Source organism: Dromiciops gliroides, chromosome 1, assembly GCF_019393635.1.
Source record: "Dromiciops gliroides isolate mDroGli1 chromosome 1, mDroGli1.pri, whole genome shotgun sequence".
NCBI lineage: Eukaryota > Metazoa > Chordata > Mammalia > Microbiotheria > Microbiotheriidae > Dromiciops > Dromiciops gliroides.
The window spans coordinates 43058699-43082518 of NC_057861.1; the positions used below are offsets into that span (position 1 = coordinate 43058699).

At 41.2% G+C, this 23820-nt stretch overlaps 1 protein-coding gene across 4 annotated transcripts in view; it reads left to right on the forward strand.

The window, feature by feature from the left end:
- Window positions 1-23820, forward strand: part of LOC122736436 (E1A-binding protein p400-like) — a 128170-nt gene that overhangs the window by 45731 nt on the left and 58619 nt on the right. For all 4 annotated transcript variants that reach the window (XM_043978679.1, XM_043978654.1, XM_043978661.1 and 1 more), the window contains 11 exons: window positions 7506-7691; window positions 11371-11511; window positions 11604-11682; window positions 11869-11924; window positions 13690-13744; window positions 15778-15867; window positions 16904-17011; window positions 20674-20861; window positions 21602-21779; window positions 22115-22251; window positions 23053-23222. In XM_043978679.1, the coding sequence (XP_043834614.1) occupies window positions 7506-7691; window positions 11371-11511; window positions 11604-11682; window positions 11869-11924; window positions 13690-13744; window positions 15778-15867; window positions 16904-17011; window positions 20674-20861; window positions 21602-21779; window positions 22115-22251; window positions 23053-23222 (1388 nt within the window). The remainder of the gene's footprint in view (window positions 1-7505; window positions 7692-11370; window positions 11512-11603; window positions 11683-11868; window positions 11925-13689; window positions 13745-15777; window positions 15868-16903; window positions 17012-20673; window positions 20862-21601; window positions 21780-22114; window positions 22252-23052; window positions 23223-23820) is intronic.

A 23820-nucleotide genomic window follows, 5' to 3' on the forward strand; every position in this document is an offset into this window, starting at 1 on the left:
CTTTCCAGGTGTCTGGATGAGATGTCTGTGGACAGTTGGCAGGTTCGTTACTAATATGTGTAACCCAGTCACATTTATGGAGGGGTAGAAGGGATTCAGTTGAAATTAGTGTTTCATTCTTAGGAGTTTGTTTGGATTCTGGACTCTAATGGGCTTTGACCATGCCTATAACTCATTGCTTTTCATTTTCCCTAAACGAAGATGGACTTTTTTGTTGTTTTTGTTTTTTTGTGGGGCAGTGGGGGTTAAGTGACTTGCCCAGGGTCACACAGCTAGTAAGTGTCAAGTGTCTGAGGCTGGATTTGAATTCAGGTCCTCCTGAATCCAGGGCTGGTGCTTGATCCACTGTGCCACCTAGCTGCCCCCAGATGGACTTATTTTCAAGAGAAGGTGGACCACAGTTCCCAGGGACTTAAGACTTGTCAATGTTTTGCTCATGGTTTTTGTTTTGGAATTGAGGTTCTTTTGACATTAAACTGGAGGCCATGTCAACATTGTCCATTTCGCCCCTGAAACTATAAGTATTTGCTTGATATGTGGCTTATTTATTTTCCCATTTATCCCTCTGTCAAATGTTAACTGTTTCCTGTGAGCTGGTTATGGACGTCTATCCCTTCTGTTAAAACTCAAATACAGGAAGAGTCTTTTGATGTTCATCTTACTACGATTCCCCTTTCTTCAAACTCTGCAGACCTGGCGGACTGCATTTTATGTCTGGGATGCCAGAATGGAAAACTTGAGGCTTTGGGTATGTGAGACTGAGATGAAATAAGTTCTCTAAGGTGTTTAACCTCTTACTCTGCTCCTTGACTAAGGATTGGAGCAGGTGGAGAGATGTTTGATAATTATCTGACTAAATAGGGTTCTTGAAAGGGAAGTCTCCTCTTCAATATTAAAGAGCATTAGTTCTTAAAACTGAAGTTACTCAATGTCCTAGGATTGGAAGACCCCATGAATCAAGCAAGGGCGGCACACCCATTCTAGCACCCCTGTCCCTTCCCTACTTGTTAGTCCTGGTCTTAAAAAGCAAAGCAAACCCACCTGTGCCAAGAGCACAGGAACTTTAGGACTAGCCCATTCTATATAGAGGATAGTGATCAGAGTAGATGGGAATGACGAATGGTCCATCCCATTTACTTACTTCCCCATGTCTGTGTTAGTATCACCAGGCATTGGTGGTTCAGTGCCTTCCCTTCACCTCGTGATGGAAATCCATTTCTACCTTGATGACACTGCCCTCTTCCTGAGGGGTGTGAGGTAGGTCTTGAAGGTGTCATTGAAAAATCCAAAGGACACTGGCATGTTGGGTGTCCATTTAAGCTTCTTTCTAATAATCTTTTACAAAGAAAATGTTTGTTCCCTTTGCCCAGTCCAGTTGACCCCCTGGTCCTCTTGGCCTTTTCTTTTCAATGCTATTACACTCTTCCTTTTCATTATCATTCTTTTTTTTTTGGCAGGGCAATGAGGGTTAAGTGACTTGCCCAGGGTCACACAGCCAGTAAGTTTCAAGTGGCTGAGGTAGGATTTGAACTCAGGTCCTCCTGAATCCAAGGCTGGTGCTTTATCCATTGTACCACCTAGCTGCCCCCTTCATTATCATTCTTTTTTTTTAATTAAAAAAATTTTTTTTAATCATTATCATTCTTGATGGGAATCAGAGGCTGCTAGCCTTTAGGCTAGGTACCTTTAGGAACTTTTGTATAGGTCCATGGGTTTTTTCTTTTGTTTTTTCTTATATTTTTATTTTAATTGTTCTTCAAAACCAACAATATTTGGAAACAAAGGAAAATTCTCACCAATGGTTGCTGTTACTTAGATCAATAAAGATCTTGACTAAAATAAACAAACTCAGAACAACCCTGACAGGTGGGTGTTATTTGTATACCCTTTTCACAGATGAGGAAACTGAGGCAGTCAGAGGTGAAGTGACTTGCTCAGGGTCACACAGTTAATATGTGCCTGATTCTAGATTTGAATTCAGGTCTTTCTGACACCAGAGTCAGTGCTCTATCCATTGTACTATTTGGTTGCTTCATAGAAAACCATTTTATAAAGTATCTCATACTATTTTTGTGGAAAAAGATGAAGTGAAGTGGGTTCTACAATAGTACAATTAGAATGGATTTAGGATTAGTTGAATGGCTGAATTTAAAACATAGTCATTAATGGTTCTGTGTTACCTTGGTGGTCTCCAGTGGAGGGCCAGTGGCATCTGGGGTTGACACTGTGTGATTTGTTTTTCTTTTAATTACTCATCCAGGGGGCAGCTAGGTGGTGCAGTGGATAAAAGCACTGACCTTGAATTCAGGAGGACCTGAGTTCAAATCCAGATTCAGCCACTTGGCACTTACTAGCTGTGTGACCCTGAGCAAGTCACTTAACTCTCATTACCCTGCAAAAAACCAAACCAGAACAAAAACAAATAATTACTCATCCACATATAACACATTTATAAAGGCTAATGCCTTTCCCCTCCTCTCTACTCCTTCACCCTTGTCTTACATCAAGAGGTGGCTCCTTCTTGCCAAGGCAACCCCCTTGACATGCACAAGAGATTGCATTCCCTCCTGTGTTCTCCAACAAATGGCTCCCTCCATCATCCCCATTCTCCCACTTATCTTGAATTATTCCCTGTCTTCTGATTGTTTCCCTACTTCTTTTTTTTTTTTTTTTTTTTTTTTTTAGTGAGGCAATTGGGGTTAAGTGACTTGCCCAGGGTCACACAGCTAGTAAGTGTTAAGTGTCTGAGGCCGGATTTGAACTCAGGTCCTCCTGACTCCAAGGCCAGTGCTCTATCCACTGTGCCATCTAGCTGCCCCCCCCCCCACTTCTTAAAAACATACCCATCTTCAAGAATCCTCCACTTGAGTCATCCACCCTTGCTGGCTATCACTCTCTATCCTCCTCCATTCATGACTAAACTTGTTCAGAAAGCTATCTCCTTTCTTCTTCCTTTCTTTCTAACTCTCTGTAGTCTAGCTTCTGACCTCCCTTGATCGCCATCAGTTCTCTCAGTAAATGATTCTTAGAGCTTTTTGTTCAGCCCTAATATCTGTCCTAACTTCCAGCTGCCGTTCTCAGCTGTATGTTAGATATCTCAAATTGTGTCTTACGACCATCTTCAACTCAGTATGTCCAAAACTCAACTCATCATCTTTTCCCCAGGCCTTCCTTTCTCTCTGGCTTCCCTGTTACTGCTGAGGATGCCACCATCCCTGCAGTTCCCCAGGCTCACAGTCTAAGTGTCATCTTCTCCTCCCTCCTCCCTCCCAGCCCCCATATCCAAATAGCTGCCAAGTCCTATTGTTTCTCCCTTCATAACACATCTGGTATATAGCCCTTTCTTTCCTCTGACACTGCCCACCACTTGGGTTCAGACCTGCAGCACCCCAGCCTGGACTATTGCTGTGGCTTCAGGTTTGTCTCCCTGCCTTAGATCTCTCCCTATTCAGTTGTCAAACTGACCTTCCTAAAGCACAGGTCTCACTGTGATTCTCTGTCTGTCTCTCGCATGCGTGTATACACACTGCACTCCCTTCCCGCCATTCAGTAAACTCCAGTGGTTCTCCATTACCTGCAGGATCAAATATTAAAACCTCTGTTTGGCTTTTAAAGCCCCCTCATAACCTAGCACTTTCCCATCTCTTTAATCTTTTTACATACTGCCCCCTTCCACATCCTCTGTGATCCAGTGACACTGGCCTCCTTCGTGTTCCTCACACATGTATTCCATTTCTAGGCATTTCCCCTGGCAATCCCCCATGCCTAGAGCTCTGTCTTCTCATCTCTGCCTCCTGAACTGCTTCACTTCCTTCTAGTCTCGGGGAAAGTTCAGTTTTCTGTAAGATAGCCTTTCCCAAGCTTCTTTCCTGTGAATGCCTTCCCTGTGGGATCTCCTCCACTTTATCTTGCCTATGTGTTGTTTGTACATAGTTGTTTGCATGTTATCCTTCTCAGTAGAGGTCAGGGACTGTCTTTTGCCTTTCTTTGTGTCTCCAGTGCTTAGCAAGTGCCTGGCATATGGTAGTTTAATAAATGTTGTTGACTTGACTTGGAAAGAGAGGAAAGATAAATAAGACTTGGTCCCTGTCCTCGAGGAATGCATGGTTTGTTAGCATTGATCAAAGTAGAAATTCTCTCCTATACAGGGTTGGTCCTGATCACAAAAACTTGAGTGTGATTTATGATAGGACCAGACTCTAGATATTCTTTTCACCTAGTGAGTTCCTCTTTAACACTTTCATCAATGCTTTAGATAAAGGCACAGAGAGTATCTTTACGTGACAAAAAGTTGAGAAAGACAGGTAATACATAAATAGTAAGATCTCAACAGGTTGGAACAGTGGATAGGATTGAGTAAGGTGAATAGGGATAAATGTAAAACCTAATACTTGGACTAAAAAAAAAATCCTGTCACAAGTACAAGATGAGTGAAGGCATGGTTAGACTTCTGTGTGTCTGCAGAAGATTGGGGCTTTGGGTGGGCTTTTTTTTTAATTAATAAAGTATTTTATTTTTTTTTCCGTTACATGTAAAGATAGTTCTCAACTTTTGTTTATACAAACTTTACAATTTCAGATTTTTCTCCCTCCCTCCCCTCCCTCCCCTCTCCCCTAGACAGCAGGTAATCTGATATAGGTTATATATATATACACACATAATAACATTAAACATATTTCTGCATTAGTCATGTTATAAGAGAAAAAATCAGAGCAATGATAAAAAACCTCAAAATAGAAAAAACCAACAGCATCAAAACCAAAAGAAATAGTATGGTTCATTTAGCATCTATACTCCGCAGTTCTTTTTTTTTTTTTTTCCTGGATTTGGAGATCCTCTTCCATCACGAGTTCCCTGGAACTCTTCTGTGCCATTGCATTGGTGAGAAGAATATAGTCCATCACAGTAGATCAACACTCAATGTTGATGATACTGTGTACAATGTTCTTCTGGTTCTGCTCTTTGGGTGGGCTTTTTTTTTTTTTTGAGATATTTTATTTATTCCGTTACATGTAAAGATAGTTCTCAACTTTTGTTTATACATGCTTTACAATTTCAGATTTTTCTCCCTCCCTCCCCTCCCTCCCCCCTCTTTGGGTGGACTTTTAACCTCAATATTGGTCAATAGAATGATATTGTCGGCAACACAAATCACATGACCTTGGACAACATTATGAGAAGCCTAGTTTCCATGAGTAAGGGAGTCCTGTTGTCCTCTACCCCCTTCACCCCATAGCTATCGTATTTTCTTTCTAGGGAATACATTTTAAGAAGGAAATTGATCATCTGGAGAACATCCAGACAAGGAGAACAGAGTGACAAAAGACTTCCAATCCGTGCCATAGGAAGATAGGGTAAAAGAATTGGGCATGTTTCGCCTGGAGAAGAGAAGAATCCTAGGAGACCCGATGTTTGTTTTCAAGTATTTACAAGGCCGTCATGTAGATGGAAGAGGGATTGGACTTGTTCTGTTTGGCCTCCAAGAGAGAATTAGGAAGTTGTAAAAGTGGCAGATTTAGGCTGCCTGAATGGCAAAAATTCCCAAGAGTGAGAGCTCAAGTGGAATGGGCTCCTTGACAGGCCGCGGGGCCTCTGTCATTTGGGATTTTAAGTAAAGGCTGGAGGAGGGCTTGTTGGGTATATTGTAGAAAGTGTCCTCTTTTTTTTTTTCCCAATTATTTATTTATTTATTTACATATAAGGTATTTTACTTTTTCTGTTACATGTAAAGATAGTTCCCAACTTTTGCCTATACAAGCTTTACAATTTCAGACTTTTCTCCCTCCCTCCCCTCCCTCCCCCCTCCCCTAGACAGCAGGCAATCTGATATAGGTTATATCTATATATCTATATACATATACATATATATATACACACACATATATATATATCCATAATAACATTAATCCTATTTCTGCATTAATCCTGTTATAAGAGAAAAAATCAGGGCAGTAATGCAAAACCTCAAAATAGAAAAAAAAAAAAACCAACAGCACCCAAAACAAAAGAAATAGTATGGTTCAATCAGCATCTATACTCCACAGTTCTTTTTTTTTTTTTTTCTTGGATTTGGACATCCTCTTCTATCATGAGTTCCCTGAAACTCTTCTGTACCATTGCACTGGTGAGAAGAATATAGTCCATCACAGTAGGTCAACACTCAATGTTGATGATACTGTGTACAATGTTCTTCTGGTTCTGCTCATCTCACTCATCATCAGCTCATGTAAGACCCTCCAGGTTTCTCTGAACTCCTCCTGCTCATCATTTCTTACAGCACAATAGTATTCCATTGTATTCATATACCACAACTTGTCCAGCCATTCCCCAATTGATGGGTACCCCCTCAACTTCCAATTCCTTGCTACCACGTAAAGAGCAGCTATAAATATTTTTGTACATGTGGGTCCCTTTCCCCTTTCCATGATTTCTTTGGGCAAAAGACCTAAAAGTGGAATTGCTGGGTCAAAGGGTATGCACAGCTTTATTGCCCTTTGGGCATAATTCCAAATTGCTCTCCAGAATGGTTGGATCAGTTCACAGCTCCACCAACAATGAATTAGTGTTCCAATTTTCCCACAGCTTCTCCAACATTTATTATTTTCTTTTTTTTTGTCATTTTAGCCAATCTGATAGGTGTCAGGTGGTACCTCAGAGTTGTTTTAATTTTAATTTGCATCTCTCTAATCATTAGAGATTTAGAGCATTTTTTCATATGGCAATAGATAGCTTTGGTTTCTTCATCAGAAAACTGCCTGTTCATATCCTTTGACCATTTCTCAATTGGGGAATGACTTGGATTCTTATAAATTTGATTTAGTTCCCTATATATTTTAGAGATGAGGCCTTTATCAGAAGCACTGGCCTCAAAAATTGTTTCCCAGTTTTCTGCCTCCCTTCCAATTTTGGATGCATTGCTTCTGTTTGTACAAAATTTTTTAAATTTAATGTAATCAAAATCATCCATTTTGCATTTTATAATACACTCTATCTCTTGTTTGGTCAAAAACTGTTTTCCTTTCCAAAGATCTGATAGGTAGACTATTCCTTTCTCTCCTAATTTACCTATGGTATCACCTCTTATGTCTAAATCGTGTATCCATTTTGACCTCATTTTAGTATAAGGTGTAAGATGTTGGTCTATGCCTAATTTCTGCCATACTATCTTCCAGTTTTCCCAGCAGTTTTTGTCAAATACTGAGTTCCTATCCCGGAAGCTGGAGTCTTTGGGTTTATCAAACACTCCATTACTAGTGTCATTTAGAAAGTGTCCTCTTTTTAAAATGAATTCTGTGTTCTGTTTTCAGTCAGCAAACTTCATCTTCCCTCCCTCATACCCTTCCAGCTGAGGATGAAAGAAAAACAAACTCCTTGTTACAGACATGGATAGCCAGGCAAAATAAATATCTGCACTGACCAATAGTGCTCCTTTGCAGGTTTGGGTCAGACTAGATGGCTGCTGGGGTCCCTTCCAGTTTGACAAGTTCTGTGATTCTGTGCTTCAGGAAAATAACACCCATCAGCGAATTGCAGAGCTGAGAAAGGAGGGGCTGTGGTCTCTCAGACGACTCCCCAAACTTCAGGAGGCCCCACGACCAAAGTCTCACTGGGATTATCTCCTCGAAGAGATGCAATGGATGGCGACGGACTTTGCTCAGGAGAGAAGATGGAAAATGGCCGCTGCCAAGAAGGTACTTTACCACCAAACTCTGGGGTCACGACTTCTATGGAAAATGACCAGTTGGAGTCTTTAGAGTGAAATGAGGTGTGTCACTCACCATTGTGGGGCAGCAGATATAGAGTAAATCACACACATCTCAGCTGGCCCTCGGTGCCTCAAGGCAACCTTGTCTCTGTGTCCCGTTCTCCCGTGCCTCTTCCTCTCGCTGCATTCTCTCCTCCCTGGAACTGCCTTCTCTGGGGCATCTCCTGCCCTCTCTGTGTAGGGGTACCAACTTCACTGCCCAGGTGACCCCTCTTCTTTGAAGCCCAACAGCATTTAGCATTTATATGGCATCCCTGTGTGCTGGGCACTCTGCTAAATGCTTTACAAAGACTGTCTCACAGCAACCCTGGGAGGGAAGTGCTTTACAGTCGAGGAAACTGAGGCAGAAAGAGGTAAAGTGACTTGCCCAGGGTCACATAGATAGTGAGTATTTGAGGCTGGATTTGAGTTTGTCTTGCTGACTCCAGCTCCATCCACTGCCCAGCTGCCATGCTGACTGTGGAATGCCTGCATGAACAAGACCAGCGGGCAGTGGGTGGAGCTCAGGAGAGATGAGGACAAGGACCAGCCTTTGGGAATCAGCTGCTCAGAGAAGCAGCACCTGGAAGAAGTGTTGAGGTCACTGAAAGAGGGCAGAGCACAGGGGTCTGAACCTGGGTCTGTGAACTTTGTTTATATGTATCATACGCGCACACACACACACACACACATGTATGTACATAAGAAGCCAAGCTCATATATATGGCACAAATGACCCTGGCTGCAGAGAGCAGAGTGAGGAGACAAAGGACCGACAGAGCCTGTGGAGGAGGAAGATCGGGAAGGGAGAGAGCTGAAGAGAGAGGAGAGCCAGGGGCCTCTGGGAAAGGGCGGGGTGCTGCTCCTGCCACTCCTGCTGAGGCCTGGGAGGGTTGGAGAGTGGGCAGAACCAGGGATTCCCTTGGTTTAAGGAGCTCTAGGCGAGGACCTTCCCTCTACCAGCATAGGCTGGTATGGTTTCCTCCCTTAGAATTGTAGGGGAACATTCAGTGACTCGCACAGGTTCATACAGCCAGGACATTCAGGAAGTAGGCACAGCTTGACCCTGCGTCTTCCTGGCAATGTGGCCAGCTGTCAGAATTAGAGGACTAGAGAGGTGGCAGGGACTTCAGAGATCATCCACCAAAGGAATCCTCCCCATAGCATATCTGGCCAGTGGGACCCCAGCCCGTCCTGGCTGTGCACAGCTCTCGCTGTTCGCAGGTTCTTTATGGCTTCCACCCATTCTTCCCTCTGGGGCCAGACAAAGCAGGCTGATTCCTCTTCCACACAACCACCACCCCAGGACTTGAACACAACCGTCATGCCTCCCCCATCTGATACATGTAAAGCAGATCGTTTTGTGCCCCAGGGTGAGACTTCACATTTGTCCCATCGAATTTTATCTGAGTGGATTCAGCCCAGGGCTGTAGCCTGGCAGATCCTCTGGGATCCTGGCTGTCAGCTGCCACGTTCACCTTTTCCCAGCTTTGTGTCACCTGGCGATTTGAACAGCATACAATCTATGTCTCTATTTAAGTCACTGATAAAAATGTTAAATAGAACAAGGCAAGAGACAGCCACCTGGAGGAGCACTGCACCAGAGAGCCCTCCTGTCATGTAGCCATCGATCTGTTTACAATTGTTCTTCGAGTCTGGCCATTCAAACCCGTTCTGAACCTTTCTGATTTTATTTTTGTCTAACCACTCTCTCTCCATTTCCATCTGTTAGGCCAGGCTGCATCTCCATGGAGATGTTGATTTTTAAAAAGACTGGCTGTAATTAGGAGGCCATCAATGATCTCTGAGAGTAGTTTCAGTAGAGTGGTTTAGGGGGCTGGTAGAAGCTAGATTGATAAACGTTAAGGAAGGAATTTGAAGGAACCTGTGAAGAAGTAAGTGTATGTGGTGAGTTTGGGAGTTTGTAGGCAGAGGAAAAGAGACAGAGGTACAGACTGAGGAAGCAGCAGAGTTGCTGAAAGGGTGTTTTGGGATAAAGTAGGCCTGAAAGTATTTGTAGGCAGAAATGAAAGAACTGTTGGAATTGGAGAAATTGAAAGTGTAAAGAGAGGGAATTAATTTAGGAGGGTCCTAAAAGAGGTAGAGGGAGATGTTACAATTCCCTTGGCATATCTGCCAATAAGAACTACCTTATTTCATAAAAAAGATGTGTTTTGGGGTATGTATCTTGGTGGCATTTCAATTAATAAAACTGTATATTTCAGTATTTTAAGTTATATTCTTAACGACTCCTTAATGCAACATATTTTATCTTTCAGTTGGCAGCAGTGCTGGGAATACTTTCATTTTTAGTTTCTTTGCATCTCGGGCTTACTGTGAAGTAGCTAAAGTTCTATAAATAAATGCAGCAGTTCATGCTTAAGTTCACATGACATAGGAGGGTCTTGTTGAAGGAATTTAGCCTGGAGAAGAGAAAACTCTGGAGAGATACTAGCAGTCTTTTGGCCTTTGCAGGGCTGTCACTTGGAAGGGAAGATCAACCATGTTCTGCTTGGCCCCCAGAGGGCAGAACCAGTAGCGCTTGATAAAAGTTGGAAAGGGACAAGTGTGGGCGTTGATGTCAAGAAAAATGTCCTCATGATGAGATCTGTTCCAGAGGGGAGTGGGCTGCCGCCTGGAGTGGGGATGGATGGTTTCTCCTTCATTGAGACCTTCAGGCAGAAGCTGGCCGACTCCTGCTCGTAAATGTTGCACATGGGATTTTTGCTGATGTGTGGCCTTGATTAGAAGGCCTCTGTGGTCCTTTCACAGCTCTGAGAGTCTACGATTTCCTGAATTCTTTTGGGAATAACCCATTCCCTTATTTACTTACCATATAGATTTATGCTTTCCATTTTTGTTTTTCTTTAAGCATTCTGTTTTCCCTCTTAATTGAATCTTCCCATGTGAATTTGGTTAGATGTATTGATCACTCTTCCCCTTCTGAATTCCTAAATTGACTTCTTCCACTTGGAGTCAGTTTAATACAAGTTAATATTTCCTGTTAACGTTTCCCTTGTGGCGGGGCTGCTGGGTGGTGCAGTAGATAAAGCACCAGCCCTGGATTCAAGAGTACCTGAGTTCAAATCTGGCCTCAGACACTTGACACTAGCTGTGTGACCCTGGGCAAGTCATTTAACTCCCATTGCCTGGCAAAAAACCAAAAAAAACCAAACCAAAAAAACCCCCATTTTCCTTGTGGCCAAAATGCAGTCTGAGTAAGAGCCTTGGTAGAGTAAGACCATCAGATGATTTGATTCTCATTGTTTTAAAATTAGATTCCTAAAAATTAAAGTTCCAAAATTTTTCAATAGAAAGGTGTCTGATTATTGTGATTTGTATTGATTTCATTTTGACCCTTTTTTTCCAGTTAATTCACATTTGCCTATAACAGTAATTAATTATCCAGTAGAATATTTACTTTTCTATAGTATTTTGTATGAATGTTTTTTCTTAAAGTGTCAAAGGATAATAAATACTTATTGAAGATGGAAGTTTTAGTTGAACCAATGCTTTAATATTCTACCTAGCAGAGTACATGTACTTAGTTAGTAAAGAAAAGCTCTAATATTGGCATGGGTTGTATTTTTGGTGAGTTTTATTCAGAATATGCTGATTTTTATTAGATGGTCAGGACGGTGGCTCGGTACCATGAAGAAAAGAAACTCAATGAAATGAGAAACAAAAAAGAGGAACAGAATAAGTTAAGACGTATTGCTGCATCAATTGCCAGGGAAATTGAATACTTCTGGTCTAATATTGAACAGGTAAACCCTTGCTTTTTCAGCTTAGTATATTATTATATTTGATTTTTAAAACCTATACTGTCTTGTTTCAATTTCTGTTTTTCTTTTCTTAGGTTGTAGAAATTAAATTGCATATTGAATTTCAAGAGAAACAAAAACAAGCATTAAATATTAAGAAATATTCAAGACAAGGTAACTAGTTGATTGAAATGTCATATATTCTAATTAAAATGAATGCCTTTCACAAAACCATAGGCTATTCAATTTAGAAGTGATACTATTTCAGTAAATATTCTGTGGAATATAAATTATTTCATATTGTATTTTTATGATTGAATAAAATAAAAATCCACAAGCATTATAAATCTGACTTTGCAGGTAAGGACCCAAAGGCACTAGAAGCTAGCGTTAAGATAGAAAAGGAAAGCAGGATGGTAAGTGGTTTGTTTTTATTATTCTGATTTTTGAGTTAGAAGGGATCCTAGAGGTTAGCTAATTCAAACTATTCCTCCATGTTTGACAGGGGATTATTCAGTCCCTACTTGAATACATTTAGGAACAGAGTCTCACAGGACAGCCCTTTTCATCATTAGACAGTGATAATGATTAAAATAATTGTCTTGTATTGAAGCAAAATCTGCTTCTCTGTAACTTCTGCCTGTGGGTTCCATTTCACTCTAGAGCAATGTTGAATAAATACACTGTGGATTATGTGAAGTAATACCAAGATATTCACTATCCAAAAATCTTTCTTCTTGATTTGCATGAATATAGAAGTTATTTGGATGTTTGAGCTCCCAGCATGTGTCTTGGACATAACAGGCACTTAGTAGATTCTTTTTTATTTAAATAAAAGTAAGCGTGTTTAGGAAATGAAAAATAATATTGTTCTTTGGGCTTTGAAAGAATTTTTACAAATTAAATGAGATAAAGGAGCACACAGATATGGAAAACAAATTTGTATTATTATACCAAAAAGATTTCATACCTATATAGTTCTTTCTTTTTTATCATAAAAGTACTTTATTATTTCCTATTTACATGTAAAGATAGTTTTTTCAACATTTGTTTTCATAAGATTTCTAGTTCCAAAATTTTTCTCCTTCTGTCCTTTCCCTCCCTCCTCCCTAAGACAACAAGCAATCTGATATAGGTTATATATGTATAATCACATTAAACGTATTTCTGCATTGGTCATGTTGTGAAAGAAGAATCAGAACAAAAGGGGAAAACCTGAAAAAAGAAAAAAAAAGTAGAAACAGTATGGTTCGATCTGCATTCAGAATCCACAGTTCTTTTTTCTGGGTGTGGAGAGCATTTTCCATCATGAGTCCTTTGGAATCTATATATTTCTTAATTCTGTGAATTCTACAGGCATTTATTAAGTGCTAGCCACTGTGTCTAGCATCAGGGATAAAAAGACATGCAAAAACACAGTTTTTACCCTCCTTGTGAGTTCTTGTGGGCACGTTGAATTTGAGATTCCCACAGCACAGCCCTTTCAAGATGTCCAAAAGGTGGTTGGTGTTGTAGGACTAAAGCTCCAGTGAGACACTAGGTTTAGAAATATAGATCTGGGAATAATCTGTATAGAGGTGATCATTGAAGCCATGGATGCTGATGAGATCAAAGTGAGATAGTCTAAAGGGAGAAAAGAAGAGGACCCAGGACAGAGCCTGGGGGTGCGGGACACCCATTGTCTTTTCCTTTAGTCATTTGATTGCTAAGTATTTCCTAGGATTAATTCTCCTCCACTTAAAAGTTTGACACAATTGAGAAAGTTTCTGTTATTTAAAAAATAAACATTATTAACAAACTGGTAAATACAGGAATATGCTTTAATATTAAGATTCAATCTAGGGGGCAGCTAGGTGGTGCAGTGGATAAAGCACTGACCCTGGATTCAGGAGGACCTGAGTTTAAATCTGACCTCAGACACTTGACACTTACTAGCTGTGTGACCCTGGGCAAGTCACTTAACCCTCATTGCCCCACCAAAAAAAAAAAAAAGAAGAGAAAGAAAGAAAGAAAAGATTCAATCTGTATGAACTCGATGGATTGTTAAAGAAAATTTGTTTTTTCTAAGTTGCAAACAAAAATCTTGAAATACTTAAAAAAGAGAATTTGGTAATGTCTACTTACTGCTTTCCTTATAGAGTGATAATATTTGATTTTCCTTTTTTTTTTTTTAAATTGTAGACTTCACCATCAAGAAAGAAGAGAAAAGCAAGCACATCTTTGACTGATGAAGAAGGTTTGTTTCTCCTGAGGCTAGGCTTCTAGGTGTTGACGGCTTTGTTTCTTTACATTCATTCAAAATATTCTTTTTCCTTTCTTGGAGTAAGGGTAGAAAAATGATTACTAAGGATCAGTTTTGATGTGTATTTTTTGTTAAGTTTATTAGTGTAAAAGTATTGGCAGTAGAGAAGCATTTTAACTGTCAATGCCAGAGTGGTGACTCTTCCCAATCCAAGAAGAACTGAACATTTTTTGTTATTCCTTACGTCTTTCAACAAGTATTTTTTTTTTTTTTGGCGGGGCAATGGGGGTTAAGTGACTTGCCCAGGGTCACATAGCTAGTGTCGAGTGTCTGAGGCTGGATTTGAACTCAGGTCCTCCTGAATCCAGGGCCAGTGCTCTATCCACTGCGCCATCTAGCTGCCCCCCTCAACAAGTATTTTTAAAGTGCTCCAATGCCACACTAGGTATGCTTATGAAAGAAATGGAAGACATCCTTCAGAGAGTTTAAAATTTAGTTAAGGAGATAAAACCAACACACATGAATAAAGAAAGAACAGTGACATCCTAAACCGTGGAATGGATTAAAATGACTACAGGAGTTCAGAGAACTGATTGATCAGGATGGCTGAAAGACTCTTCTTTGGAGGAAGTGGGTATGATTTGGTATTAGTCAGATTAGGAAAACTGGGAAAGAGGCGGGAAGGGCAGCTAAGGAGGAGCAAGAGAAACTGGATGAGGAAGGGCCTTCCCTAACCCTTCTTCAGGACCTACTCATAATGGTTACCTTCATTATACAATTTCAGGATAAAGTTCTGGGGTTGGATCTCCAAGGCCCTCCACCATCTTGATCATAATCACCCCATTTTACATTTCTCACTGCTCCCCAACATTCACTCCAGTCAGGCTGATTTCTTCATATACCAGAGTAATATATGCCAGCCCAACTAGAGTGACCCAATGAAGGCTGGGCCTCAACATGCAGGTTATGGTGGACATTTGGAAGACTGGAGTCAGTGATGCCAGCCAAAGGCCAGTGCCAGCAGGCGAGGCAGGAAGTGAGGGCCTTGGGAGGCATAGACATGAAGAAAGACGGAGTTGGGGCAGCTAGGTGGCGCAGTGGATAGAGCACCGGCCCTGGAGTCAGGAGGACCTGAGTTCAAATCCGGCCTCAGACACTTAACACTTACTAGCTGTGTGACCCTGGGCAAGTCACTTAACCCCAATTGCCTCACTTAAAAAAAAAAAAAAAGAAAGACGGAGTTGGCTTGGGAGACCAAAGGAAGAGTTTGGAGCATTGGTGACAGATTGGGCATGGGAAGAAACGTTTTTGACTTTGACCAACACTTTGTTTTATTCTTGTTTCCTCTACAAGTAGTGTGACAAAAGTATCAGAAACTGCTGGAATAAGATGCAAATCAAGGACCAGAAGTTACTTCCAGTTTAGTTTTAAAATCTGATTGTTTTCATTGGCTTAATAATAACTGCAGCCTGAAGAAAGACTATAACTTAACTTTTCAAAGCTGAATGAATGTGAGTGAATGAACCTTGGTGGTTCAGGCATGAGACAGCAGGTTTCAGTATTTTGCAGTACAGCAGAGAAGTCAAGAACTCTTTTTTCCCAAATGGTTTTTCTATTTTAGGCTTTCCATTTCATATTTTCCTAGGTAAGATGTAAGTAAGATTTCATGTCTTTGTAAGTAAGATGGCCACATAAATGTGGTACTGCTGAATATATGTCTCTGGTTCATATGAGGTTTATTCTAAGGGTAACTCTGTCTTGCCCAGTCTTTACTTCCTCCTATGCTGCTGGGTCAAGTCATTGTTTAGACATGCTTTGGGGTGTGAACCGTCCCCACAGGAGCACCCTTCTCCATTGAGATACATTTGTTATGTATCCAGAGCTAGGGGTTTTTGACCTCCAAATCTCCTTCCTTAAAGTATCAAGAAAAAAAAAAATCTCTTGCTGGTGTATAGACATGAGTTCATAGAATCATATAATGTTAGAAAAGTCGCCCAATTACATTCTCTGGTTTCTTTTGTGTTCAGTGGAAGATGAGGAGGAGACAATTGCAGAACAAGAATCAAAAGAGGCTCATATAAACCACCAAGCAGAGCTGTGCCGTTTAGTCCGAGAAGGTGAGTGATAGTGTGAGCCATTGAGTTTTATTTCTGAATTTCCCCAGTGACTTTGGTACTCATGGTTATTTGAACCAGGATGGCCTAAAAAGACCTACACAAAGCCTATCTTAGAGATAGCAGTGGTGTATTGGACAATAGAAACAAATCTCTTGAAAATGGAAGCAAATAATCTCTTGAAAAAGGCAATCATTATTAGTTCAGAAAAATTGATGTGCAAGTGTGTTAATTGATAATCTTTTTATTGTGCCTGTCTTCTAGAAGCAAAAATCTAAGGAATCATTCAGTAAGTCCTGTTTTACCTTTTTCCTGCATCAGAAATGAATGGCTAAAATAACTTGATTTCATTTTCAGCTGTCCCCCCTTTCAAAGTCACAGATAATTCACACAGAAACAAATTGAACAGATTTTCATGTAAACCTATTAACACAACTGGGTGAAGTCCTTCCATGTTGGAGTGGGGGTTCATGATGGGTGTTGTCTGAGGACCAATTTAGCTAAGTTTCTAGAGGCTTCTTCACTTTGTCACTGACTGGCTCATGAATTTTGTGGCTACTGCAACTCCCGAACACCCTCTGTAATGCTCTAGAGGGGTCACATTTTACATCAGGAGAGACAGTGCCTACCAGTGACATCATGGACCCTTGAAGTATTTGAAGTAAGAAGTGAGTGGTGAAGTGTTAGAATTAATCTAGTAATAGTCATAAAGACAAATTAAAATCCTTGGGGTGATCAGTGACATGTAAGTAAAAAACCTCTTAATGAAATGTTAAATTTGTGTCCAAATTTCCCACAATAGTATTGGGAAGGAAGTTAAAACATTTGTTTTAGAGTCAATAGAAAGTGCTTCTTTTAAGTTGATTTTTTTATTCCGTGGTTCTTTTATGCCATGAATGTGCCTAGAAATGTTCTTCATGAACTGCTGAGAAATGTTATCATTTATTCATTTAACACATATTTATTGAACATTTACATTTAGCCCTGTACTAGACAGTGTGGGTGAATAATTCCTCATTTTTCTTTTGACATTCTTCAGCCGAATTGCCTTTGGATGACTTAGTCAAGTTATATGAAGGTGCTTTTGTGGGAAGCTTCAAGTGGCCACAGTCTGTGTGCGACAGTGAAGAAACTACCAGTGAAGAGGGTAAATTCGAATGAACTATTTAATTAGAAGACATTACACTTTTCTGTTTTAGAAAGCTGGAATAATCATTTGTATCCAGGGCTGATAAAATAAATTGTTTGTGTTTCTGCCAGGAACATAGCAATTACTTTATATAGACCACATGTTTTCATCATTTAGTTCAGCTTCAAATCCAGTAAAACTTTTTTCAGTTCAGTTAAGCAAGTACTTATTAAATGCTTTCTAAGTGTCAGACACTGGGGCATGGAGGCAAAAACTAAACCTGCAAAAGATTACATTCTTCTGTCAGGAATCAATGTGGACACACAGAAGCCAATTTCAGAATCTCTAGCTTCTTTAAGGGGTTAGCCCAAGTGCAACCTCCTAGGTAGAAAGGTCTTTATTAATCCCGTGTCTAGTGTCCTCATGCTCCTCGTATTACTTTGCATATGCTTTGTATATATTTATATGCATATGTGATGGGTGACATTTAAAAAGTTCAAGAAACATAGTTTCTGGGTTATTCAATCCTTTTTTTTTTTTTTTTTGGCAGGGCAATGAGGATTAGGTGACTTGCTCAGGATCACACAGTTAGTAAGTGTCCAGTGTCTGAGGCTGGATTTGAACTCAGGTTCTCCTGAATCCAGGGCCGGTGCTTTATTCACTGCGCCACCTAGCTGCCCCCTAATCATTTTATTAATAAGGATAGCATGTTTATTAATAAAAAGAGGTCATTGGAACTCTAGAATGCCAAAGACCCCTCGTGGGGGTGGGCTCATAGTTTATACACCTTTGGAAGAGCAGTTGTTCCTGAGGGTGGCAATCAATTCTGATTAGTTAACAGTTAATGAGGGGATGCATATTATCATGAGGGGCTGGCTACATAACAATGAAGGTCTTGAGGTAATCACCCAAGTCTTGATCAAAGAGACATCAATTTCCATATCACCTGTCTGACAAAAGGGAGAATCAACATTTTCCCAGACTTGTCTGAGTAAACACAGGGAAAGAGGTTGTGGGGGGTCCTTGGGTATTCCTCTTTAAAGAATTACAACTCTTGGGCAGCTAGGTGGCACAGTGGATAAAGCACTGGCCCTGGACTCAGGAGGACCTGAGTTCAAATCCAACCTCAGACACTTGACACTGGCTGTGTGATCCTGGGCAAATCACTCAACCCTCATTGCCCTACAAAAAAAAAAAAAAAGGAAGGAAGAAAAAAAGAATTATAACTCTCTCACACAGTGCAATTATGATAAAATAGTCTTTTATTTGGAAGTTTAGAGAAAGTGACCAAGGTGGTACTTGAGCTGGCTCTGGAAGAGAGGTAGTGATTACCAGCAGTGGGCTTGGGGGAGAGCAGAGCACTCCTGGCAGGAGATGGGAGAGAGACTATTGGGAGGGGCATTGGCAGATGGACTTGGTTGGTTCCAAGGTAAAGTACATAAGGGCCAGTAACATGAAATTGGCTTGGAAGGAGAGTTTAGAGCCAGACTGTGTTTGCTTCAGAATGTATTTAAATTTTTTTTTTAAGTGAAGCAAAGGGGGTTAAATGACTTGCCCAGGGTCACACAGCTAGTAAGTGTTAAGTGTCTGAGGCCAGATTTGAACTCAGGTACTCCTGACTCCAGGGCCGATGCTCTATTCACTGCGCCACCTAGCTACCCCATGTATTTAAAATTTTAACGGATTTTTTTTTTTGTATCCATATTCCCTTTGTTTCTCAATATTTTGCTGCCCCCAGTTCCACTCAGAGAGCCATCCCTTATGACAAAGAATAGAAATGGGAAATGCCACCAGTGTATGCAGTCTGCTGCACCCAGGGCCCCCGCCTCAGCAGTGAAGGGAGCGGGCTGTTTTTCTATCTCTTATGCTCTGCGCTTGATCATGTTATTTCCACAGCATTCTGTGAAAATTTGTTCTTTGTTATTTTGGAGTCAGGACATGAAGGGCTTCAAATGCAAAAGAGGGTATTGTCCCAAGTGAAGATGAATAAGAGGGTTTCAGGCTGGAATGATACAGAGACTTCCCCTTGCATCACAGCAATGGGGACTGCATGTTTTCCTTCTGGGAGATCATCACAGCAAGGTAGAAAGGGCACAGATCCAGTCCCCGGTGTGAGTCCCTGTCCTGTCACTGCACATTGCCTGTGTGACCTGTGGGGGAGTGCGCCACCTGCTTTGGGCCTCAGTACTTTCCTCTACAGAATCTCTGAGGTCGTCTGGCTCTCAGGCCCAGCCTTTAGATTCTCTGCCTGTTCCATAGCAGCTTCATTTGTAGAGAGGGTCTGCAGGAACTCTCTGGAAGCTCTTTGGCTCGGTCACAATTCAGAGGCTGGAGAACAGACATTTTCTTAAGCATCTCCTGTGAGCCATGCTGTGCTGGGCACGGAGGGGAGAGCCTGTGTTTTCAATAAGCACAGTCCCTGCCTCAAGGGCTGTGCACTTCTCCAGGGGGAGGTCTTGGTCTAATAGGAGGTTGATTAGACCCTAAACAAGGACAATTAGGTAGTGCCATAGGGCATAGAACCCTGGGCCTGGGGTCAGGAAGATGAGTCTTCCCGAGTTCTAATCTAGCCTCACATACTCACTGGCTGTGTGTCCGTGACTTCACCCTGTTTGCCTCAGTTTCCTCATCTGTAAAATGAGCTAGAGAAGGAAATGGCAAACCGCTCCAGTATCTCTGCCAGGAAAACCCCAAATGGGGTCATGAAGGGTCAGATACCATTGAAAAGTAACAACAGCTAGTCCCTGAATAGTGTTGAAAGTTGTTTTAATGAAAACTTTTAAATTATAGTTCCAAAAATTGTGTGATTAAGGAATGATAAGTTAATTGGATGTTATGTAGTATGAATTAACCTATCTGGGTTAAAAAGGGTGCTGTCTTCTTGTAGTGATGAGTACTATGGGTGGTTAGGGGGTGCCATAGGACACAGAGAGCTGGGCCTGGAGTCAGGAAGACCCGAGTTCAAATTTAGACTTACACCCTTACTAGCTATGTGACTCAGGGCAAGTCACTTAATGTCTGTTTGCCTCAGTTTCCTCATCTGTAAAATGGAAATAATAATAGTACCTACATCCCAGTGTTGTGGTGAAAAAAGGAGATAATAATTGTAAAGTGCTCGGCAGAGTACCTGACACATAGTAGGTACTTTGTAAATATTGTTATGGTGGCTCAATGGATAGAGTGCCTGGCCTGGAGTCAGGAAGGCCAGAGTTCAAATCTAGCTTTAGATACCTACTACCTGTGTGATCCTGAGCAAGTCACTGAACCTCTGTTTACCTTAATCCCCCTGGAGAAGGAAATGGCAAAGCACTTTGCCAAGAAAACCCCAACAACAGCATGGTGCACAGGGTCACAGAGAGTCGGACACAACTGAACAGCAACCGCAGCATGGATGCATAAACCCAGTCCTTCTGATCTTGGCATCCTGGAGGAGTCTGGTGCTAGGGAAAGTTGGGGAGCAGCATCTTGACATTAGTTTTTGACTGTCAGTTTCAGATCCCCAGACTGGAGCATTTTACTGAAATCTAAATTGTTTACATTTAAATTTTAACAGGCAGATTTAATATCTACATTTTATGCAAGTTCTCTTAAAGTGCTTATAAATTATAGGAATCCTTAAATGATAATTATACTTATTGAACACTGACACATGTACAAATTTTATTGTTTGTCTTCTCCAGACCTAGAAGAGGCCACCAATGCCAGAGAAAAGAAGGAAGTAGTCATCATAGATTCCCTCCTCAGCACTGGGCAGTACCGAGGTGTGGAGAAAACCAGTCCTGGGAAGAAGCACACGAGAGATATTGCAGATGTGGTAGCAGCTGCAGAAACTCTGTTACCCAAGGGCAGTGCCCGCATCACAACCGCGGTACATCTTTTTGGTTTCCAACAGCTCTTGGGTGTTAATACAGGGGCCCAGGAACAGGCCAGCCAGCTCCTCAGCTGGGATATTGGCACAGGCTTGATTTCATCTGGGTTTGATAGGAATAAAACACTTGAATTGGTGTTTGTTAAATCCTTCATGGAAAACTTAGGGCATCACTGGGCACCTCTGAAAAGGTATCATTTTTCTTTTTTAGTTGGTTGATTTTTTTCTTTTCTTTTTCTTTTCTTTTTCTTCTTTCTTTTTTTTGGGGGGGCAGGGCAATGAGGGTTAAGTGACTTGCCCAGGGTCACAAAGCTAGAAGTGTCAAGTGTCTGGGGCTGGATTTGAACTCAGGTCCTCCTAAATCCAGGGCCGGTGCTTTATCCACTGTGCCACCTAGCTGCCCCCAGTTGGTTGATTTTTTGGTGTGTGTGAGGCAATTGGGGTTAAGTGACTTGCCCAGGGTCACACAGCTAGTAAGTGTTAAGTGTCTGAGGCCGGATTTGAACTCAGGTCTTCCTGAATCCAGGGCTGGTGCTCTATCCACTGTGCCTTCTAGTTGCCCCGTTTGGTTGATTTTTACAGAGAAATTACTTGTGTCATTATTTTTCAAGTGTGTAAGCCAACAGGGTATCTGTTGAGCTAAATTGAGAAGCATTCGTGCTTTTCCTTGATCAAAAAGGAAAAAAAAAGATACTGTCACCAAAAGTTGTGGGATTTTTTTTTCCTTTTTTCTTGAACAGGTAAAGTTCACTACCCCATGTTTATTGTATGGGGTCCTCAGAGAGTACCAGAAGATTGGGCTGGACTGGTTAGCCAAACTATACAGGAAGAATCTCAATGGCATCTTGGCAGATGATGCTGGGCTTGGCAAGACTGTACAAGTTATTGCCTTTTTTGCCCATTTAGCTTGTAATGAAGGTAAGACAATCTGCTGAAATTTAGTGTTTGAAATAGTTTGCATTTTGATTTCTGTGATCAAATTTCACTGTGAGTGCTCATTAAATCTATTTTTTGGGGTGAAAAGGTAAGTTGCTTTTAGTTGCTGCTAAGTTATAGAATTTAAAATAAACACATTTTAAAATTTCTTTTTGAAAACAGGAATTTCTAGATTTCTGAAAGAGACATTGATTCTCTTTGACAAGTAACAGTAATCTCTAGTGGTCTTGACTATGTTAGGGGTTTGCACTTTATTTCAATTTCTTATGAAAGTTTTCACATTTAGTTTCCATTCCCTATCCCTATCTTTGCTGTAGGTAACTGGGGTCCCCACCTCATTGTGGTTAGGAGTTGTCATATATTGAAGTGGGAACTTGAACTGAAACGTTGGTGCCCCGGTTTGAAGATTCTTCTTTATTTTGGTGGCCAAAGAGAGCTTAAAGCAAAGAGACAGGTAGTGTGTTCTGGATTGCTGGCATTTCTTCTTTGTTATCATACCTGCTTTTTTTTTTTATCATGCCTGCTTTTGCCATTTTCCTCTTTACCATCTAGTAACCAGTCATTTTCCATCTCCATACCTCCATAGGAGAGAACCAGAGAGATGGGCGAGATATTGCAGAAGGAAGAATTTGTGTTAGAAACAGGGGCACATTCCCCTGTGTGGAATGGATGACCAAAGAGATTGGGCCATATCTTTTCCAGGCAGTCTACGAGCTAGAGAAGTCTTCCAGTCATTGATAATTTTAGTTAAAGTCTTTTGGAAGGGTTTCTTTCTTTTTCTCTCTTTCCTTCTTTCTTTCTTTCTTTCTTTCTTTCTTTCTTTCTTTCTTTCTTTCTTTCTTTCTTTCTTTCTTTCTTTCTTTCTTTCTTTCTTTCTTTCTTTCTTTCTTTCTTTCTTTCTTTCTTTCTTTCTTTTTTTAGTGAGGCAATTGGGGTTAAGTGACTTGCCCAGGGTCACACAGCTAGTAAGTGTTAAGTGTCTGAGGTCAGATTTGAACTCAGGTACTCCTGACTCCAGGGCCAGTGCTCTATCCATTGCACCACCCAGCTGCCCCTTTTGGAAGGGTTTCTAATGAAAGCCTAACAGAGATAGTACATCTTTCATAGGCATTTGCCTTCAGCATTTTTTTGGTGTGTGTGGGGGGGTAGTCTTGCTTCTTGAGAGATACTTTATCCTGCTGTTGTCATGTTGTTTCACTGTTACTCCTGCACTCCTGCACTGTCTACTTCCTAATGTTTACTTTCTTTTTGGAAGGAATGGACTGAACCCAACAGCTTCAATGTGTGCATAACTTCCTACAAACACTTCTTTAAAGGGCACCAGGCCTTTGCCAAAGTGAGATGGAAGTACCTGGTTGTTGATGAGATGCAGCAGATCAGGAACATGACAGAAAGACACTGGGAGGCGCTTTTCAGTCTCCGGAGGTCTGTTCAGCATATGTGGTGTTTCTTTTCCTCATGAAAATAACTGAGCGCTTCCCCTCCTCCTTATTTAAAAATGAAATCAGAAGACAGGTGCTGGAGGAATGGTGGTTAAACATCACCATCAAATATGTATATTTGGGTGTGTGAATGCACCCTACCAGATAGGGGTAAAATTCTGGACATTTGCAGTGTGTGTGTTGCTCAAACTTCCTTCAGTTACACTTTTATGCTTCTGTAGCATTTCTTTAGAGCTCAGTTTTTATATTTTATCATATGGTAAATACAAAGATTCTCCCATATAGTTGTTTTTTTTGGGTGGAGAAGTGAGGCTTAAGTGACTTGCCTAGGGTCACATAGCTTGACACATAGTGTCAAGTGTCTGTGGCTGGATTTGAACTCAGGTCCTCCTGAATCCAGGGCCGGTGCTTTATCCACTGTGCCACCCAGCTGCCCCATCCCATACAGTTTTGGTTTTTTTTTGCTGAGGCAATTGGGGTTAAGTGACTTGCCCAGTGTCATGCAGCTAGTAAGTGTCAAGTGTCTGTGACCAGATTTGAACTCAGGTCCTCCTGAATCCAGGGCCGGTGCTCTATCCACT